The sequence below is a fragment of the Macaca mulatta genome, chromosome 12 (genome assembly GCF_049350105.2).
Source record: "Macaca mulatta isolate MMU2019108-1 chromosome 12, T2T-MMU8v2.0, whole genome shotgun sequence".
Lineage (NCBI taxonomy): Eukaryota > Metazoa > Chordata > Mammalia > Primates > Cercopithecidae > Macaca > Macaca mulatta.
Window position 1 is genome coordinate 76,059,440 of NC_133417.1, and position 20,454 is coordinate 76,079,893.

General features: G+C 38.4%; 1 protein-coding gene across 2 annotated transcripts in view; it reads right to left on the minus strand.

Annotated features, from left to right (window-relative positions):
• TLK1 (tousled like kinase 1) overlaps positions 1–20,454 on the minus strand; it is a 166,566-nt gene that overhangs the window by 111,398 nt on the left and 34,714 nt on the right. For both annotated transcript variants that reach the window (XM_028830834.2, XM_077957185.1), the window contains exon 2: positions 12,244–12,362. In XM_028830834.2, coding sequence (XP_028686667.1) covers positions 12,244–12,362 — 119 coding nt within the window. The remainder of the gene's footprint in view (positions 1–12,243; positions 12,363–20,454) is intronic.

Consider the following 20,454-nt stretch of genomic DNA (forward strand, 5'->3'; position numbering starts at 1 on the left):
TAAAAAAATTTCTCTCATTCACAGCAACATTGATGAGCTTGGAGGACATTGTTAAGTGAAATTAGCCAGGCACAGAAAGATAAATACTGCATGTTCTCACTCATATGCAGAAACCAAAAAGGCTGATCTTATAAGTAGAGAACAGAATAGAGGTAGGGAAGAGTAGGCAGGAGGGGACAGCCAACAGTTGATTAATGAATATAAAAGTACAGCTGGAAAGCAAGAGTAAGTCCTAGTGTTCTACAGCACTATAGGAAGACTATAATTAACAACAATTTATTGTATATCTTCAAATAGCTGGAAGAGCAGATTTTGAATGTTCCCATCACAAAGAAATGATAAATGTTTGAAGTGATGACAGATTTGCTTGTTACCCTGATCTGATCATTACACATTGTCTATACATGTAATACCACACTGTACCCCATAAATATGTAAAATTACTCTATCAATTAAAAACAATAAAAGCAGAAAAACAAAAAATGAAGCTTCTATGTACAGTATCTGTTGCTTGTGCTCACTTTCTTGCTTTCAGCAAATATACTGCTCTAATTTTCTCTATGGATAAATCAATACTCCTAGATAAGGTATTTACCTTTCTCCCTGCCCCTCTCTCCTAGAGCACCGTGGCTACCAGCAATTTGATCCTTAGATTCTAGTTTTTACTTCCAAATTACAAACTCTTGATTATTAAAATCTATTATTAAAATTTGCCTAATAATACTGCATCTCACAAGCACATTATCATCATCACTCTAAACATTACAGGAGTCATTGGTCACAACTGTCATACATTCTGTAGCTTCACCCATATTTGCTCTTAAATCAATTTTTAAAATTACAACTTACCCAAAAGACAAAAGAGTAAAACCAACATTAATTCAGTATCTTCATCCAACATACACCTATACTCGAATTTCCCCTATTGTCACAAAAATGTCCTTTATAACTGTTTTCCCCCAGTCCGGGAGCAAATCAGGATTCAGATTCACACACTACATCTGATTGCTATGTCTCTTTAGCCTCATTCAATCTACAACAATTCCATTTACCTCTCTTTGTTCTTTAAGGCACTGAATACTTTAATGAGTCCAGGCCAGTTGTCTAGCAGTGTCCCAGGAGTGTTGTCTCATAATTAAATTCAAATCAAATATTTCCAGCATTAAAAACAGAGGTGATTTGTGTAACTCCTACCGCACCACCTTAGGAGGCACATACAATGTCAGATTATCTGAGATAATATGCCAATGAAAAGTCTGATCTTGATTATTATGGTGGTGAGAAATGGTGTCCATTTTAAACACATTTCTCTTTTGTAATAACTAATCTATGGGGTAAAACATTAGGACTTTGTAAGTATACTGCTCTTGAAAACATTTTACTAAATGGTATTAGCATCCATTGATGATCCTTGCCTTAATAATTACATTGGGGATGCCAAATGATGAGTGTTCTGATTCTATATTGGCTGGCATTCTTCTAAGAGACTATTATGTATTATAACAACAAGCATAACTAGCACCTAGATGTTGGTTCCTAAGTACCATTATTCACTAAAATGAACCAGGAATCCTTGGAGAATGTCTGCTCATATTCAACGCAGAAATGGATGAGGTAAGCCAGAAATGTCTTGTGTCTGAAAACCAAAGACTGATAAAAGATCTCTAAAGTGACCATGTGAAGGAGTTTCCACTGGCCAAATTTGGGACAATCTGAGTTTCAAAGACAATAATGAATTATAACAACTGAATTAAAAAAAGGAGCTAGTCAGGCACAGAGGCTTATGCCTGTAATCCCAGCATTCTGGGAGGCCAAGGTGGGCAGACTGCTTGAGCCCAGGAGTTAAATGCCAGCCTGGGCAACATAGTGAGACTCATCTCTAAAAAAAATACAAAAAACTTAGCCAGGCATGGTGGCACTTGCCTATTGTCCAAGCTACTCAGGAGGCTTAGGCAAGAGGATCACTTGAGCCTGGGAGGCAGAGGCTGCAGTGAGCCAAGATTGTGTCACCACACTCCAGCCTGGGTGACAGAGTGAGACCCCTCTCTCAAAGAAAAAAAAAAAAAACAAAAAAAAAACAGCAGCAGCCAGGAGACCACAGCAATACCAGAGAAAGATGGTAAAGATGTATATGAACACAAATTAAGCAAAACTGTTTATATCTTTTAAATCTAGATAAAGAATATGATGGCATTCTTTATACTACATTTTCAACTTACCTATAGGTATAGATTATTTTCAAAGTAAAAAGTAGTAAAAAAAAATCTTAAAGGGAAAAAACCCACAGGAATGCAGTTTGAAAGAGCATTTTTGGTGTTACAATGACACTCTACACTCACATACTATACTGAGTATACTGTCATAATACTACAAATAGAATATGTAACTTTATTTATTTATTTATTTTTTTTTTATTTATTTATTTATTTTTTTTTTGAGACGGAGTCTCGCTCTGTCACCCAGGCTGGAGTGCAGTGGCCGGATCTCAGCTCACTGCAAGCTCCGCCTCCCGGGTTCACGCCATTCTCCGGCCTCAGCCTCCCGAGTAGCTGGGACTACAGGCGCCCGCCACCTCGCCCGGCTAGTTTTTTTTTGTATTTCTTAATAGAGACGGGGTTTCACCGTGTTAGCCAGGATGGCCTCGATCTCCTGACCTCATGATCCGCCCGTCTCGGCCTCCCAAAGTGCTGGGATTACAGGCTTGAGCCACTGCGCCCGGCCTAGAATATGTAACTTTAAAACATCAAGAAAAAAAATTCACATTTGTCCAATGGAAAACGCATAAAGTACAAGACGACGACATTAGGCAACAGATAGCAGAACCGAGTCAGAAAATAATAATTACAAAAAATGTAATAAACAAAACTCACCATTTAAGAGAGTTGAATGCTCCTATTGTATCAAAAAACATATGATGTCTACAAGAAATACATGTATTTTTTTTTTTTTAATGAGACAGGGTCTCACTCTGTCGTCCAAGCTGGAGTGAAGTAGCATGATCTCAGCTCACTGCAGTCTCAACCTCCTGAGCTCAAGTAATCCTCCCAACTCAGCCTCCCAAGAAGCTGGGACCACAGGTGCGCACCACCACGCCTGGCTAATGTTTTGAAGAGATAGGGTTTCATCATGTTGCCCAGGCTGGTCTTGAACTCCTGGGCTCAAGTGATCCACCTGCCTCGACCTCCCAAAGTGCTGGGACTACAGGCATGAGCCACTACTCCCAGCCCCAAGAAACACATTTAAAGAGAGCAAAAATAAAATAGAAAACTATATACCTAAAACAAATATCCAAAAGAAAGCTAAAGTTAACAGTAAGTAGTGTACAGTCATAAAAAGAATAGAACAAGAGATACACATGTAAAAATACTGCCTCAAAATGTATCAAGCAAAAACAAATGAATGGCAAGTAGATATACATGAATCATCAGTTAAATATTTTAACACACCTCCTTCAGAAAAAGATACACCAAGTTGACAACACAAGGAGATGTCTTAAGATCTGAACAAATACAATTAAGAGCTATCAGATATGAAATGTTTCTAAAATGAGGCACATTCAGGGACTGATGTCATACAAACTACTTTCCAACTGTAATGCAACAGATTGAAAATCCATAACAAAAGATAGCTCAAAATATCCTATATTAATAACCCTTGTGTTAAAAAGGAAACAAAGGTAATTATGAAATATACAGATCTGAACATTAATTAAAATAGCACCCATCAAAACTTACGGAACAGTTACAACAGCAGTTCTTGGAGGGATAGCATTAATCAAGAAACAAGAAAAGTTAAAATAAACGAGCTGATATTACTTCACACCCACTACACTAAAATGAAAAAGAATCACAACAAAATGTCAGGGAGGATGCAGAACAAAGTTTATATACAGGTACAAACACTTTGGAAATCTGGCAGTTTCTTATCAAGTTAAATATACATCTATCCAGCTAAGTATCTTCCCAAGAGAAATGAAAACATGTTACCAAAACATTTGTACCAAAATGTTTATCGTAATCTTACTTATAACAGGCAAAATGAAAACATCCAAATACCACTCTACTAAATGCATAACTGTGGTATATTCACACAATGGAATTCTATTCATCAACAAAAAGAATTAACTACTAAAACAGCAACAACGTGGATAAATCTCAAAAATACTATGTTAAATAAAGGATGCCAGACACAAAAGAATATACTACATACTTTTATTTACTGCATATGGAATCCAAGTACAGGCAGTGTAGCGACAAAAATTAGATAAGAGCTGGGGGAAAGGGTTTGACAAGAGGGAACTGACTGGAAAGGGGCAGAAGAAAACTCTGGAGGGATGGAAGTGTTCTATATTTTGTTTTTTGTATTACTTACACTAAACAATTTCCAAATCTAAGGGCAACATGATGAAACCCCTATCTCTTCAAAACATTAGCCAGGCGTGGTGGTGCACACCTGTGGTCCCAGCTTCTTGGGAGGCTGAGTTGGGAGGATTACCTGAGCTCAGGAGGTTGAATACGCAAATGATTACAATACCTTTATTCCTAATTATCAAAACACTGGAAACAACACAAATGTTCCTCATCTAGAAAATGGACTAAAAAGGCCAGGCGCGATGGCTCATTCCTATAATGCCAGCACTTTGGGGAAGCCAAGGCAGGTGGATTACTTGAGGTCAGGAGTTGAGACCAGCCTGACCAACAGGGTGAACCCCTTCTCTACTAAAAATACAAAAATTAGCTGGGCATGGGGGAACATGCCTGTAATCCCAGCTACTCAGGAGGCTGAGGCACAAGAATCACTTGAACCCGGGAAGTGGAGGTTGCAGTGAGCCAAGATTGTGCCACTGCACTCCAGCTGGGCGACAGAGCAAGACTCTGTCTCAAAAAATAAACAGAAAATGGACTACAAAGAAGTGTTTATCTTCATACAGCAGAATACTATTTAGTATTCAAAAGGGTCCAACATCCAACAACATGGATCAATCTCAAATGAAGGCATTATGCTAAGTTAAAAGAAGCCATACTCAAAAAGGTACATATTGCAATATGTACCCATTTATATAACATTTCTTAAAAACCTAAACAAAAAGAACAGAAAACAGATCAGTGGTTGCCAGAGGCAACCTAGAGGAGTTGACTACAAAGGGGTATGGGAAAATATTTTGGTGAAATAAACTATTTAATATCTTAATTGTGATGGTGGTTATGCAATTATATACATTTGTCAAATCTTACAACAGAACTATACAGTAAAAAAAAGGGTAATTTTACTAATTGATAATTATACCTTAATAAAAACCGTGGGGAGAAAGTTCCACAACCAAACACATAAGAGCTATGTATTTTACTGTATGTTAATTATGTCTATATACAAGTAAATAAACTAAATATTCAATTCAATAGCTGGAAGAAGAGCCACAGAAGCAAATCCAAAATAACAAGTAAATTATGAAGGCAGAAATCACTGGGGAAAAGGGAGAAGAAAAAAAGTGAAAAACATTAAAACAAAAATTTGTTTATTTGAAATATTCATTAAACAAAGTTCTGGCAAGAATGAACAGAAAAGGAGAATATGAAGAAAGAAAGTAACAAAGGAGGTTTTTAAAAGTATTATAAATATATACTAATAAGTTTAAAAGCTTACATGAAATGAATTAATGAACTAAATATTAAAGAAATTAGGCCGGGTGCGGTGGCTCACGCCTGTAATCCCAGCACTTTGGGAGGCCGAGGCGGGCGGATCACGAGGCCAGGAGATCAAGACCACCCTGGCTAACACGGTGAAACCCTGTCTCTACTAAAAATACAAAAAAAATTAGGCAGGCGTGGTGGCGGGTGCCTGCAGTCCCAGCTACTCGGGAGGCTGAGGCAGGAGAATGGCGTGAACCTGGGAGGTGGAGGTTGCAGTGAACCCAGATCGCGCCACTGCACTCCAGTCTGGGCGACAGAGCGAGACTCCGTCTCAAAAAAAAAAAAAAAGAAATTAAAATGACAGTAAAAGATCTCCCTGGCTGAGCACAGTGGCTCACACCTATAATCCCAGCACGTTGAGAGGCCAAGACAGGTGGATCGCTTCAGTCAAGAGTTTGAGATAAGTCTGGGTACGTGATAAAACCTGGTCTCTACAAAAAAAAGTCCGCAACAACAAAAAACTAGCCGAGTGTCGTGGTGCAAGCGCCTGTAGTCCCAGCTACTTGGGAGGCTGAGATGGAGGGACTGTTTGAGCCTGGGAAGCATAAGTTGCAGTGAGCCAAGATCACACCCCTGCACTCCAGCCTGGGTGACAAGTGAGCCCCTGTATTCAAAAAAAAAAAAAAAGTCTCCATTCTAAACAAACTCCAGGCCAAGATAGTTTTACAAGTGTCTACTCATATTCTCATGAACATTTCCTATCATATACAGGATGCTGAAAAAACCAAAAATAATGAAAGGGGCCCAGTTCATTTTGTGAGGCTAATGTGATAGTGAATTATAAACCAGATATGGTAGGGTAATGAAAATGTTCTGTATCTTCAGAGGAATGTAGATTACACAAGTGTATACATTTATCAAAACTCACTGAACTACATTCTTCCAGTTGGTACATGCATTTCTCTTAAAGCATATATGTAAAAATCCTAAATAATTAATCATGTATTAAATCCAATAAATGGTGGGGTTTTCTTTGGTTGGTTGGTTGGTTGGTTTTGGTTTATTTTGAGACAGTCTCGCTCTGTGGCCCAGGCTGGAGTGCAGTGGCACGATCTTGGCTCACTGCAACCTCCGCCTGCCGGGTTCAAGCAATTCTCCTGCCTCAGCCTCCCGAGTAGTTGGGTCCCGAGGTGAACACCACCATGCCCAGCTAATTCTTGTATTTTTAGTAGAGACAGGGTTTCACCATATTGGCCAGGTTGGTCTCAAACTCCTGACCTCGTGATCTGCCCACCTCGGCCTCCCAAAGTGCTGGGATTACAGGTGTGAGCCACCACGCCTGGCCTGATAAGTGTTTTTTAAATAGTACATCATATCAAGTATGGTTTATCCCAGAAATGCAAACAAGGTTCAACATTTTAAGAATCTATTAGATTATCATATTAATAATCCAAAGGAGAAAAACCTGAGTCTTTTAATCAACACTGAAAATAGACTTTCCTAAGTTCAAAACTATTTATAATTTTTAAAACAAACAAAATCTCCTTAACTAAACAGGAATATAAAAGCTCTTCTTTAATTTGGGCATAGTTACATAATTGAAACCTAGAGCAAACATTACGCTTAATGAAGAAACTTCAGACAATTCCTCTTTGAAGGCAAGAACAAGACACAGCATTCAAGGTCATGACCAAGATAAGGAAAAAATACATATTTAAGGTATAAGAGATTAAACTATCATTTTTGGAAGATAATTATTTCTCTTAAATCTACAGAACCAACAAACCATTACAAACAATAAAAGAGAACAACAGCAAAACTGCCAGATACAAGACCAAACTATAAAAATTAAAAGCATCCTAAGCCAGCAATAATCAACTAGAAAATATAATTAAAAACAGATTAACAACAAACTTTAAAGGATCTAATAGCCAAAAATTCCTAAGAAGTCTATGGGGAGAACTGAATAAACAGGGAGACATTTCATGTACTTAAATAGGATAACCTAATCTTACAAAGATGCTAGTAGTCTCTAATGTACAAATTGAATGCATTCAAAATTAGAATTACATTCGAATATTTTAAGGAAAAAGACACAAAAAAGCTACAATAGAAGAATTCGCAAATGCTATCAAGAATATAGAGATGCTTAAATTTTATGAAAGACTAAAGATCCATAAAGAACAAAGTCAACCCTAGAAAATGAGTAAACAAGAGATTTTACTCTACCATATAAAAAAGACATACCAAAATATGATAGTATTTTTAACGTGATATTGGAGCACAAGAACACAGACCACTGGGACATCAGAGACATTTCAGAGACAAACCTATATCCTATATATACATGGCAACCACATATACTTTCTTTTTTTCTTTTTTTGAGATGGAGTCTCATTCTCGTCACCCAGGATGGAGTGCAATGGCGCGATCTCAGCTCACTGCAACCTCCATCTCCTGGGTTCAAGCAATTTTCCTGCCTCAGCCTCCCGAGTAGCTGGAATTATAGGCATCTGCTACCATGCACAGCTAATTTTTTGTATTTTTTAGTAGAGATGGGGTTTCACCATGTTCACCAGGTTAGTCTTGAACTCCCGATCTCGAGTGATCCACCGGCCTCGGCCTCCCAAAGTGCTGGGATTATAGGCATGAGCCACCACACCCGGCCCACATACACTTATCAAATATATGTAAATCATATGTGTTAATTATGTAAGTCATATGTATGATAAAGATGGCATCACAAATCACTAAAAAAAAAAAAGATGATTTAAGAAGCACTGTGGAGAAAACTTGTTCACTAGATGGAGAAAAATAAAACTGGATCACTACCAATACTATATAAAAGGTGGACCCTAGATGGATTACAGAGCAAGTATGACAGTAAACCTACAAAATTAATAACAGAAACTGTAGAATACCTTTATGGCCCAGGGATGGAGAAGCAGTTTTTAACAATTAGAATACCATCAAGGTCTATGAGATCAATTTTTAGTTTTTGAATTTCTTTTTTGAGCCATTCTAAGTATTTGTAAAGACTGATATTTGAGGACTTTTATTCTTAGGGATCACCCAAAAAACAAAAATTATATTTATTGTTAATAGAATAAAACTCATTCTATCTTGCAAGTATCAGATGTCAAATGGACCCTTTCATAAATCTAAAATATATTATGGAATCTCACAGATCTTATTTTTCCTATATTTTGAATTTATCACATACTAGGAATTACTTCATCATTACTTATTATTTTCATCAATTATTCCCAACTATACTAAAAAACAAAATAAAAAATCAAAGAAAAAAATGAAGAATGATGGTGTATGGTAGGCAGAATAATTTCCCCAATGATACACACGCCCTAAATCCCAGAGCCTGTGACTATATTACCTTAACATGGCAAAAAAAGGACTCTGCAGAAGTGACTAAGGGTAAGGCTTTTGAATTGGGGAAGATTATCCCAGATTATCCGGGTTGGTCTACTCTAATCACATCAGTACATAAAAGTAGAGACCCAACCATTCCAGACTGTTGTCAGAGATGTGACTTTAGAAGAATGGTCAAGGAGATGGGCTGTTGTTGGCTTTGAAACTGGAGGAATAGCCAAGCCAAAGAACACAGCAGCCTCTAGAAACCAAAAAAGGTGGCCAGGTGCAGTGGCTCACAGCTGTATTCCAAAACTTTGGGAGGCCGAGGTAGGCAAATCACCTGAGCCCAGGTGTTCAAGACCAGCCTGGGTAACAAGGTGAAACCTCTTCACTACTAAAAATACAAAAATTAGCTGGGCATGGTGGCACATACCTGTAGTGCCAGCTACTGGGGAGGCTAAGGTGGGAGAATCACCTGACCCCGGGAGGCAGAAGGTGCAGTGAGCCGAGATCACCCCACTGCACTCCAGCCTGAGTGACAGAGCCAGACCCTGTCTCAGAGGGGGAAAAAAAAAGAAGAAACTAAAAAAGGCAAGGAAACTGACCCTCCCCTTGAGCCTCCACAAAGGATTACAGACCTATAAACACCTTGATTTTAGCCCATAAAACTAGTAATAGACTTCTAACCTACAAAACTATAGTAAATTTGTGTTGTTTTAAACACCTAAGTTTACTTCGTTTGTTATGGAAACAACAGAAAAATACAGATTTAATAACCTACAAGGATGGTGCAATAGTAAAATAAATCATCTTTCAATTTTCTTCTTGCCTTCCATTATCTTTCAAGTACTGCATCATCTTTCACCATGCTTCATCTTTTAAGAATATTTTTGAAAGACTAGAATACCATCTTTGTAGTCTAATCTTGGCTTTCACTGACTCCACCAAAGAATTCAAAAATTTTCATTTTCCACCCACGATGGCTAAGAGAAGAAAATGACAGAGGAATACATCTTACAATTATTAGATGAATCAGAAAATAAACACCAACAGTACCATGTCTAGACTCTGAAGCTGATGGTGGTGATACTATTTGTAAAATCCCAGATAATCAGATAACATAAACCTAGACGAATTTTCTCAAATTCAAGAATCAATGAATTGAACAATATATTTATAAGGAAAAAAAGAAAACGCAATAAGGACTGCATCATATAATATTCTGCAACCATATTCTGGACCACCTCATTATGCTCAAAGGACGTATCACAGTATTCTTTCATCTTTTATGTTTGTGAGCCAAAATTTACTTGATACCAAATGTAATTCTTATTAAAATATCTAATAAAGTTGTTTTTCATAATACTTTTATTCCTGTGTCTATAAATTAGTAGTAAAATAACTTATAAATATAAAAATACAAAACGGTCCATTTGACCCAAATGGTTAATGGTGATGTTTATTTTTGTTAAATACCAAGGGTTAGTCAAAACTTCGGAGGTATAAACCGCAAGGCAAAAAATTGGTGAGACTGATTACAACAAATTTAGAAAGTTCAATGTGCTATGAATTCACACAACTCCAGTTCAACAGAGACCATGAACAAAGTAAGAGACATATGACAAAGTGGGAGAAGTTACTTATGATGCATGAAGTCAACAAGAAATCAACATGTAGAATATACATGGAACATGGGAAAATCAGTTCAAAAAAGAAAGTAATACTAATATAAAAACAGACAAAGAATTAAAATAATTTCTAAGACTCCCAACAAGTTAACAAGCATACAAAGAAATACTCAAAATAGGCCGAGCGTGGTGGCTCACACCTGTAAGGCCAGCACTTTGGGAGGCCGAGGTGAGTGGGGATCACCTGAGGTCAGGAGTTCAAGACCAGCCTGGCCAGCATGGTGAAACCCCGTCTCTACTAAAAATTAGCTAGGCGTGGGGGTGGGCACCTGTAATCCCAGCTATTTGGGAGGCTGAGGCAGGAGAATCACAATCACTTGAACCTGGGAGGCGGAGGTTGCAGTGAGATGAGATCGTGCCACTGCACTCCAGCCTGGGCGACAGAGTGAGACTCCCTCAAAAAAAAAAGAGGGAGGAGGAGGAGGAGGAGGAGGAGGAGGAGGAGGAGGAGGGGAGGAGGAGGAGGAGGAGGAGGAGGAGGAGGAGGAGGAGGAGGAGGAGGAGGAGGAGGAGGAGGAGAAGAAATTCTCAAAATAATTGATGGTACAAGTAAAACAAAAAGATATTTTATACTTAAATGATGAGGAATGTGGATGGTGTCAAGTGTTTCTGCGATATGGAAATACAGAAATACTCATGCACTCCGCTGAAAATGCAGATTAGTACAACTGTTCTGAACAGCAACCTTCTATTTATCCAATTTTAGTCGATACATACCCTATGATCTAGCAGTTGTGCTCTTGGGAATACATTCTACATAAATGGTCACAAAGGTCCATAAGAGCCCAAGTACATGAAAACTCATCACAGTTTGAGGTAGACAATCTGGGTCTATCACTGAAAGGCTGAACACAAAGATACCGAACCTTTTTGGCACCCAGGATCAATTTCGTGGAAGACAATTTTTCAATGAAAAATAGGGGGTGGGGTGGGGTGGGGAATGGTTTAGAGATGAAACTATTCCACCTCAGATCAGGCATTAGATTCTCATAAGGAGTGCACAACCTGGATCCCTCGCATGTGCGCAATTCACAATAGAGTTCATGCTCCTATGAGAACCTAACACCACCAAATCTAACAGGAGGTGGAGCTCAGGCAGTAGTGCTCACTCTCCTGCCGCTCAGCTCCTGCTGTGCGGCCAGGTTCCTAACAGGACTAGCACTGGTCCTCGGCCCAGGGTTGAGGACTCCTGGCCTAAAAGATATACGCTATTAAAGTTTTATGCAGCAATTAGAAATAGTGGATTAGATGTACAGATAGGACCATGGATAATAAGGGCAGGTAGGGTAAGGAAGTACATTGTGGGAGACCGGCAGTACAATCTACCGATCTCCTTTTTATCCCTGAAACATATTATGGTGTATTGTAACATAATGCCTAATGCCCCTGAAATATGGTATACTATATTCAAAACAGGTTTATGAACACTGATCTTATTCTATACATTATAAAAGTTACATTTGCTGTTAAGCACATATGTAGGAATCCTTTACATACTATTTTAGACCATTTAATACAAAGAAAGACTGTCAAATAAAGATGAAAATTTTGCTCACTTTAGCTCCAACACTGCAACTGCCCGTACTCCCAGTGCTCCCACTTGCAACTCCAGTAAATCTAGCTTCCAATAACTCTTGCCTTCTTGGATCCAGACTATGAAGCTCATCCATTGCACCTATTAAGAAAAAAAAAATACATATGTACACATATATATGTATGTGTGTATACTTTATACTTACACAAATATATATATGTGATTAGTTAAGACGTTAAAAATTTAGGAATGCTACAAGCAGATGAAATTGAAAGACTTTATTTTTAAATGCACACATCAACTTATCAAAACATCCTACAATGGATTTCCAACACTTTTGGCTGCAACTCACAGAAAGAAATGTATTTTCCATCTAATTCATACACAGTTACAAACATTCATATATTTAAAAGTTTCACAGAATACCTAATCTTACTGCAATGCAGTAGTAAGAGTCCTGTACAACAACTATTTTCTAGTCTATTCCAGTCCATTTAAAAAAGGGTGGGGTGACAGTAGTAAATAGCAATTAAATTGATTTCATAAACCAATAATGGACCATAGTTTAAAAAATACTACTCTCCTAATGTAACCACCCTATTCTAAGCATACCCAGAATTGTAACTATGTGACATTATCACTTAATCATTTTATGTATATCTTATATAACTACATTTTAAACTATAAAGAACTGTTTTATTACTGTCACAATCCTTAAGATTTTTTGTATGGTTGAGTTTTAGGTTTCCATCAGGTAAATGAAACACAGACACGTTTATCATACATACAGATGACTGAAGTAACACTTATTATTAAACAACCACCGTGAAAATTAAGGGGAAAAATTTAACACCCTGATGTTACTGTTATTACGCAGACTAAAGCATTCCAAATTCTAGATAAAGTTCAAACAAATTCTTAAAAATTACTTTATCTAAGTCTGCTAATTCTGACAAAAACCCTAGAAGCAACATAAATGAATGGCTCTCAAAGAGAGCAGGTAAGGATATTGCCAGAATCCGGAATGACTTGGGGAACATTTTTGAACTATACTAGCCCCCTTCCACACATCCTGACATTCCTCTCCTAAAGGTTAACAACTATTCCTATAGATCTTATCTTTTGAAATTGCCTTTCTTACTTTTTATCCTCACCTGGATAAAGGACTAGATGGATGGTGGCCACTCTTTCATGCTTATTTGGATCCCTGTACCTGAAAATATACCTTCCCCTGTCTACTTCCTCTAGCTCAAAAAAAGAAGTAAATCCCTCTAAAAAGCTAAAGCCTTTAACACTTGCTTTTGACCTCATTCCTTCTTGACATCTAAGAAATCTTGTATTCACAAGTACCCTACCTCTCTGGCATCTGCTCACTCCTTGTCTCCTTCTGCCCTCGCTTATGTCTTTTTAGAAGTCTACCATAGCTTCAATTTTATTGTGCTATCATTTAATTCTTCCCTTAAACTGGTTTATAACCACATCATCCTTAGTATCATCAATGCTTCCATTTTTTCTCTTCTTGCTATTACATCAGAAACTGTATATTATTCCTTTATTGAGAGGAAAAACCAAAGCAAAAACATAAACAGTTCTAGTTTTCATAATTCAGCTATACCTGTTCCCCTCATCACCTTCTTGTTCTCTCTTAACTGCAAATATTCCCCATGGCCTTCTGTTTTCTTTTCAGACCTCCTTTGGCTTCAAACATGATTCTCAAATCAAACACCTATTATATGCCAGGTCTGTCAAGTCTTAAGCTTGGCACTGAAACTTACAATCTATTGAAGTTTTGCTTTATAAAAAACTATCAATCCTTCCCTGGCACAGGACTATTTTGAAAACATTAAATCACATTTAAAAAATAAGAATATGGTACTGGCATAAAGACAGACATACATACATACATAGATCAATGGGATAAAACAGAGAGACCAGAAAACAAACCCTCACGTGAAATGATTTTCAGTAAGAACACCAACACCATTCAGTGGGGAAAGATCAGTTTTTTCAACAAATGGTGCAGGGAAAACTGGGTATCCACAAGCAAACAAACTGAGTTGGATCCTTACTTTAACCGTATACAAAAATTAACTCAAAACGGATCAAATGCCTGAATATAAGACCTAAAACTTTCTAACTCTTAGAAGAAAACATATGGAGAAAGTTTCGTGGCATTCAATTTAGCACTGGTTTCTTTGATCTAGCACCAAAAGCACAGGCAACTAAAGAAAAATAGGGCCAACTGCAGAGGCTCATGCCTGAAATCCCAGCATTTTGGGAGGCCAAGGCCAGCAGATCACTTGAGGTCAGCAGTTCAAGACCAGCCTGGCCAACATGGCGAAACCCCGTCTCTACTAAAAATACAAAAAAATTAGCTGAGCATGGTGGTGTGTGCCTGTAATCTCAGTTACTCAGGAGGCTGAGGCAAGACTCACTTGAACCTGGGAGGCAAAGGCTGCAGTGAACCAAGGTCGCACCACTGCACTCCAGCCTGGGTGACAGGGAGGGAGGGAGGGAGGAAGGAAGGAATAAAAATGGGTAAGTTGGACTTAATCAAAATTAAAAACTTTTGCACCTAAAGGGCATAATCAACAGAGTGAGATGGCAACCCACAGAATGGAAATCTGAAAATTACGTATCTGACAAAGGATTGATACCCAGAATATATAAAGAACTTCTACAACTCAGTAACAAAAAACCCAACCAAAAAATGGACAAAAGACTGGAATAGAAATTTTTCCAAAGAAGGTGTGCAAACGACCAATAAGCAGATGAAAAGATGGTCAACATTAATCATGAGGGAAATGCCAATCAAAATCACAGTGAGATACCACTTCATACCCATTAGGATGGCTGTTATCAAAAACTAAAACCCAAATATACAAGTGCTAGTGAGGATGTGGAGAAATTGGAATCCTTGTGCATTGCTGCTGAGAACATAAAATGGTGCAGCCACTGTGCAAAACAGTATAGCAGTTCCTCAAAAAATGAAACACTGAATTACCATATGATCCGGCAATTTCACTTCTGAGTATATAACCAATACAAGCAAAAGCAATGGCTAAAACAGGTATTTGTACAAACATGTTTACAGCAGCACTATTCACATTAGCCTAAAGGTAGAAGCAATCCAAGTGGCTATCAACAGATGAATGGATAAACAAAATGTGGTATCTACATACAATGGAATATTATTCAGCCGGAAAAATGAAGAAAATGTGGGGGCATGCTACAACAGGAGAACTCTGAAGATACTATGCCAAGTAAAATAAGTCAGTCACAAAAGGTGGTTGCCAGGGGCTGGTGGGTGTGGTGGAATGGGAAGTTAGTATTTAATGGGTACAGAGTTTCAGCTGGGGAAGACGGAAAATTTCTACAGATGAAGAGTGGTGATGGTAGCACAACAATGTGAATGTACTTAATACCACTGAACTTTACATTTAAAAATAGTTAACATGGTAAATTTTACATTTTGCCACAATTTAAAAAAAATAATAATTACAGGCTGGGTGTGTTAGCACCCAGCCTGTAATCCTAGCACTTTGGGAGGCCAAGGCAAGAGAACCACTTGAGTCCAGGAGTTCAAGATCAGCCTGCGCAACATGGCAAAACCCCATCTCTACAAAAAATACAAAAATTAGCTGGGTGTGGCAGTGCGCATCTGTAGTTCTAGCTACTAAGGAGCTGACTGCTTGAGCCAAGGAGGTCGAGGCTGCAGTGAGCCAAGATTCCGCCACTGCACTCCAGGCTGGGGGACACAGCAAGAACCTGTCTCAAATAATAATTTCAAGTTCTTAATTCAATAAATTGGACTTCGTCAAAAATTTAAAATGGTGCCAGTTCAAAAGAAGATGGTTACAAAATGAAAAGGCAAACAACAGATTGGAAGAAAATATAAAGTATGTATGTGCTATATACTATGCCTACTCTTTGACTTGATAACTGGTTGATGGCACACTGAAATTTACCATGGAAGATGAGGGCATCAGGCCCTGCTTTTGATCTGGATCAATAAATAATAATATATTTTGTTTCCTATTGTTTTTCTCAGATGTATAGCTTCCTCTAGGACCTCAACCCTCTTCCATGAAGTCTTACAGGAAATTATGCACCCAAGCATCAATGGGTTTCTAACCAAAAACTCTTAAAAGCACAATCTTTCCTTAATTCTTAACATCTTCTAATTAGTTTTTTCTTGTTTTTTTGTTTTTTTTCTTTTTTAGATGGAGTCTCACTCTGTCACCAGGCTGGAGTGTAGTGACGCGATCTCGGCTCACTGCAACCTCCGCCCCCTGGGTTCAAACGATTCTCCTGCCTCAGCCTCCTGAGTGACTGGGACTACAGGTGCGCACCACCACGCCCAGCTAATTTTTGTATTTTCAGTAAAGACGGGGTTTCACCATGTTGGCCAGGATGCACCATGTTGACCAGAATGGTCTCGATCTCTTGACCTCGTGATCTGCCCACCTCAGCCTCCCAAAGTGCTGGGATTACAGGCGTGACCCACCGTGCCCGGCCCTAATAAGATATTTTAAAGAGGCAATATACGCAAGAGCCCCTGGTGTAATTCCTGGCACATAATAGGTGCTCAGCAAATGCTAATCCTAAACAGTAGAGCTTTGCTACTCAAACTACAGTGCATGAGCCAGCAGCAACTGTATCATCAAGACACTTATTAAGAAATGCAAAATCATGGGTTCCTCCAGAAACCAACCAAACCAGAATCTGCATCTTAACAAGATCCCCAGTAATTACTACATACATTCATGTTTCAAAAGTACTTCTGTAGAATACGGATCTGTAACTTTTTCTGTAAAGGGCTCAGTCACAAATATTTTAGTCTTTGCAAGCCAATAGGCAAAATCATATAGATACTTACATAACAAGACAGAAACAATTTTTTTTTTTTTTTGGAGACACTCTGTCACCCAGGCTGGATACAGAAACAATTTCTACAAACTTTTTATTGACAAAATTCAAGATACAATAATGAGTATAATATTTTATAATAGGCCAGGTGCAGTGGCTCACATCTATAATCCCAGCACGTTGGGAGGCTGAGGGTGGATCACTTGAGGTCAGGAGTTCAAGACCAGCCTGGCCAACATGGTGAAAACCCATCTCTACTAAAAATACAAAAATTAGCTGGGCGTGGTGGTGGGTGCCTGTAATCCTAGTTACTTAGGAGGCTGAGGCACAAGAATCACTTGAACCCGGGAGGTAGAGGTTTCAGTGAGCCGAGATCACACAACTTCACTCCAGCCTGGGTGACAAGAGAAGACCATGTATGACAAAATAAATAAATAAATACACACACACACACACACACACACACACACACACAATTTTTTTAAATAAAAGTCTGCTAAGAAAAGAAGGAAATTCTTTTTGAGAAGACAGCACCTCAACAAATAACCTCACTTAATTGGAGTTTCCTATCATCAAAATCTATTACAAATACTCATCTGTTAAATTTTGTTTTGAGACAGAGTCTTGCTCTGTTGCCCAGCCTGGAGTGCAGTGGCACGATCTAGGCTCACTGCAACCTCCGCCTCCCGGGTTGAAGAGATTCTCCCACCTCAGCCTCCCAAGTTGCTGGGATTACAGACACACGCCACTACACCTGGCTAATTTTTGTATTTTTTTTTTTTAGTAGAAACGGGGTTTCAACATGTTGGCCAGGCTGTTTTTGAACTCCTAATCTCAAGTGATCAGCCCACCTGTGCCTTCTAAAGTGCTGGGATTACAAGCATGAGCCACGACGCCTGGCCTCATCTGTTAATATTGATCTGTAGGCTAAACGCAGTGGCTCACATCTGTAATCACAACACTCTGGGAGGCCAAGACAGGTGGATTGTTTGAGCCCAAGAGTTCAAGACCAGCCTGGGCAACATAGGGAGACCCTGTCTCTACAAAAATAAAAAAAATAATAAAACCTAAGGTGTGGTGGTATGTACCTATGGTCCCAGCTACTCAGAAGGCTGAGGTAGGAGGAGCACTTGGGCCTGGGACTTACAGGTTTGCAGTGAGTCATGATTGTGCCACTGTACTCCAGCCTGGGTGCAGAATGAGAGCACTTTTTCTTCTTAAAAAAAAAAAAATGGCCGGGCGCGGTGGCTCAAGCCTGTAATCCCAGCACTTTGGGAGGCCGAGATGGGTGGATCACGAGGTCAGGAGATCGAGACCATCCTGGCTACCACGGTGAAACCCCGTCTCTACTAAAAAATACAAAAAACTAGCCGGGCGAGGTGGCGGGCGCCTGTAGTCCCAGCTACTCGGGAGGCTGAGCCAGGAGAATGGCGTGAACCCAGGAGGCGGGGCTTGCAGTGAGCTGAGATCCTGCCACTGTACTCCAGCCTGGGCGACAGAGCCAGACTCCATCTCAAAAAAAAAAAAAAAAAAAAAAAAAAAGATCTGTAATGAGATTGTATGTATTTGTCTTTGAAAATGTCTTTTAACAGAAACAGATATTGCCGAATATTGATATTAACCCACAATCATGATTTTAATTAAGCATATTCATTACCGCGAAGGCAGTTATCTATTGGTTCTTCATCTGATATTTGCTTTTCAGTATGTCATCACAGTGCTGATTAACTACTTCCAACTGAAGGTTAGGTAGAAAGTTTCTCCACTGCAAAATCAAACAAATTTTTGAAATATGAAACTTTCTGTGCATTTGTGTCAACTTCTGAAAAATGCTGTGGGAACCACAGTTTGAGACTAGAAAATGCGTCCACTCATATTCATGTGGGAATGACGATCTAACTTCTTTGACGGCTTGAGAAGTATATAAAGCAGCCTGAAATTATTTGGGATTTGAGTATCAGTTGCCACTGAAATGACTTTACCACAGTCTTTCACATATAAGCACTATTTTGCCTTGAAATCTTAGGTTAAATTCATTTTAAAAACATTACCCAATCTTCAGAAAAAGCTGATTTCCAAAGTTAATTAGTATTTAATAGCAGTTGAGGGCAGTTCTCTTTGTTCAAAAAAATTTCAATCTCAGCCTTTAGCTCAAACAATTGCGAAAAAAATACTTTACCACTTCTAAGCCAGTCAGGATATTCGTCCTCTAACAAAAATTCATGCAGCTGATGCTAGTTAAGTCCAAAAGAGCAAACTGACTTCACAGTTGACAATTCAGTAACACACATGGATAGATGGAAATATTTTCTGCAAAGTATCTGCCAATGAATAACAACGAATAACCATAAACTATGAACTCCTCAGTTTTACAAGCTTTGTAAATTAGTCCAACTAAGCCTTTCTCTGATCCGTATGTATTTTATCACCATCAGTTGCAGCACATCCTAGCAGATTCCACTTCAGATTGTACTTAGTGTTTTCTCAGCTTTGAAAATATTCTTGCCTGTAGTTGTTCTGCACAGACTATTCAGAGGCCAACTTTTCTGCCACTTCAAACTTGGCACTGACTCCTTGAATAAAGAACAACTGAATTGTATCAATAACATCTGCCGGCTCATGAAGAGCCAAGAAAAACCACTCCAAATCATTTGCCTTGTTTTTTAATTGACTAGTGATGTTGCTTCAAATGTCCTCAACTCTTAAATCAACTGTTCTTGCCAAAAAGCTAACAGCCTAAAACAAGTTTATTTTCTATGGATGTAATTTTTTTGACTGCTTCAATAAAATACAATTTAATTAACTCAATATCAGTAAATGGCTTTCCTTGCTTGGCAAACAAGCCACTTGGAAACTTATTTTGGAGGTAGCCTCATTTTCATTTTTATGAAGAAATTATGCTGTGATGAGATACTCCATTTTTAAGTTTTGTAATTTTTCTATTGCTTTCCTGAGAGTTGGACATAGTGTAGTATACGATTAAGGTATATTGTATTCTATTGCAGCTCTAGTGTCACTTCATAATAAGAGCAATGTTTTGCTATTAAATTCAGTAACAAAATAACCCACACTCCAGTGTGCCTTAAAAGCATGCCACTCAAAGTCTATATTTTTCTTTTCTTTCCTTGTTTTGACAAGATGGATACACAGTGGTAATAAATAAATAAATAAAATTAAAAATTCCAATCTGGTCACAGACGTGGCACTCAAAACACTGTCAAGTGATAATGGCAGCACTGAAATTTGTGGTACACCAAACAGTAGCTTGAAGTAATGAGAATGCCATATACAGTTTCTGTCAAAACTCCTCAGCTCTGCCATTATAAAGCAAAACCAGCTGTGTTCCAGTAACACTTTATTTAAA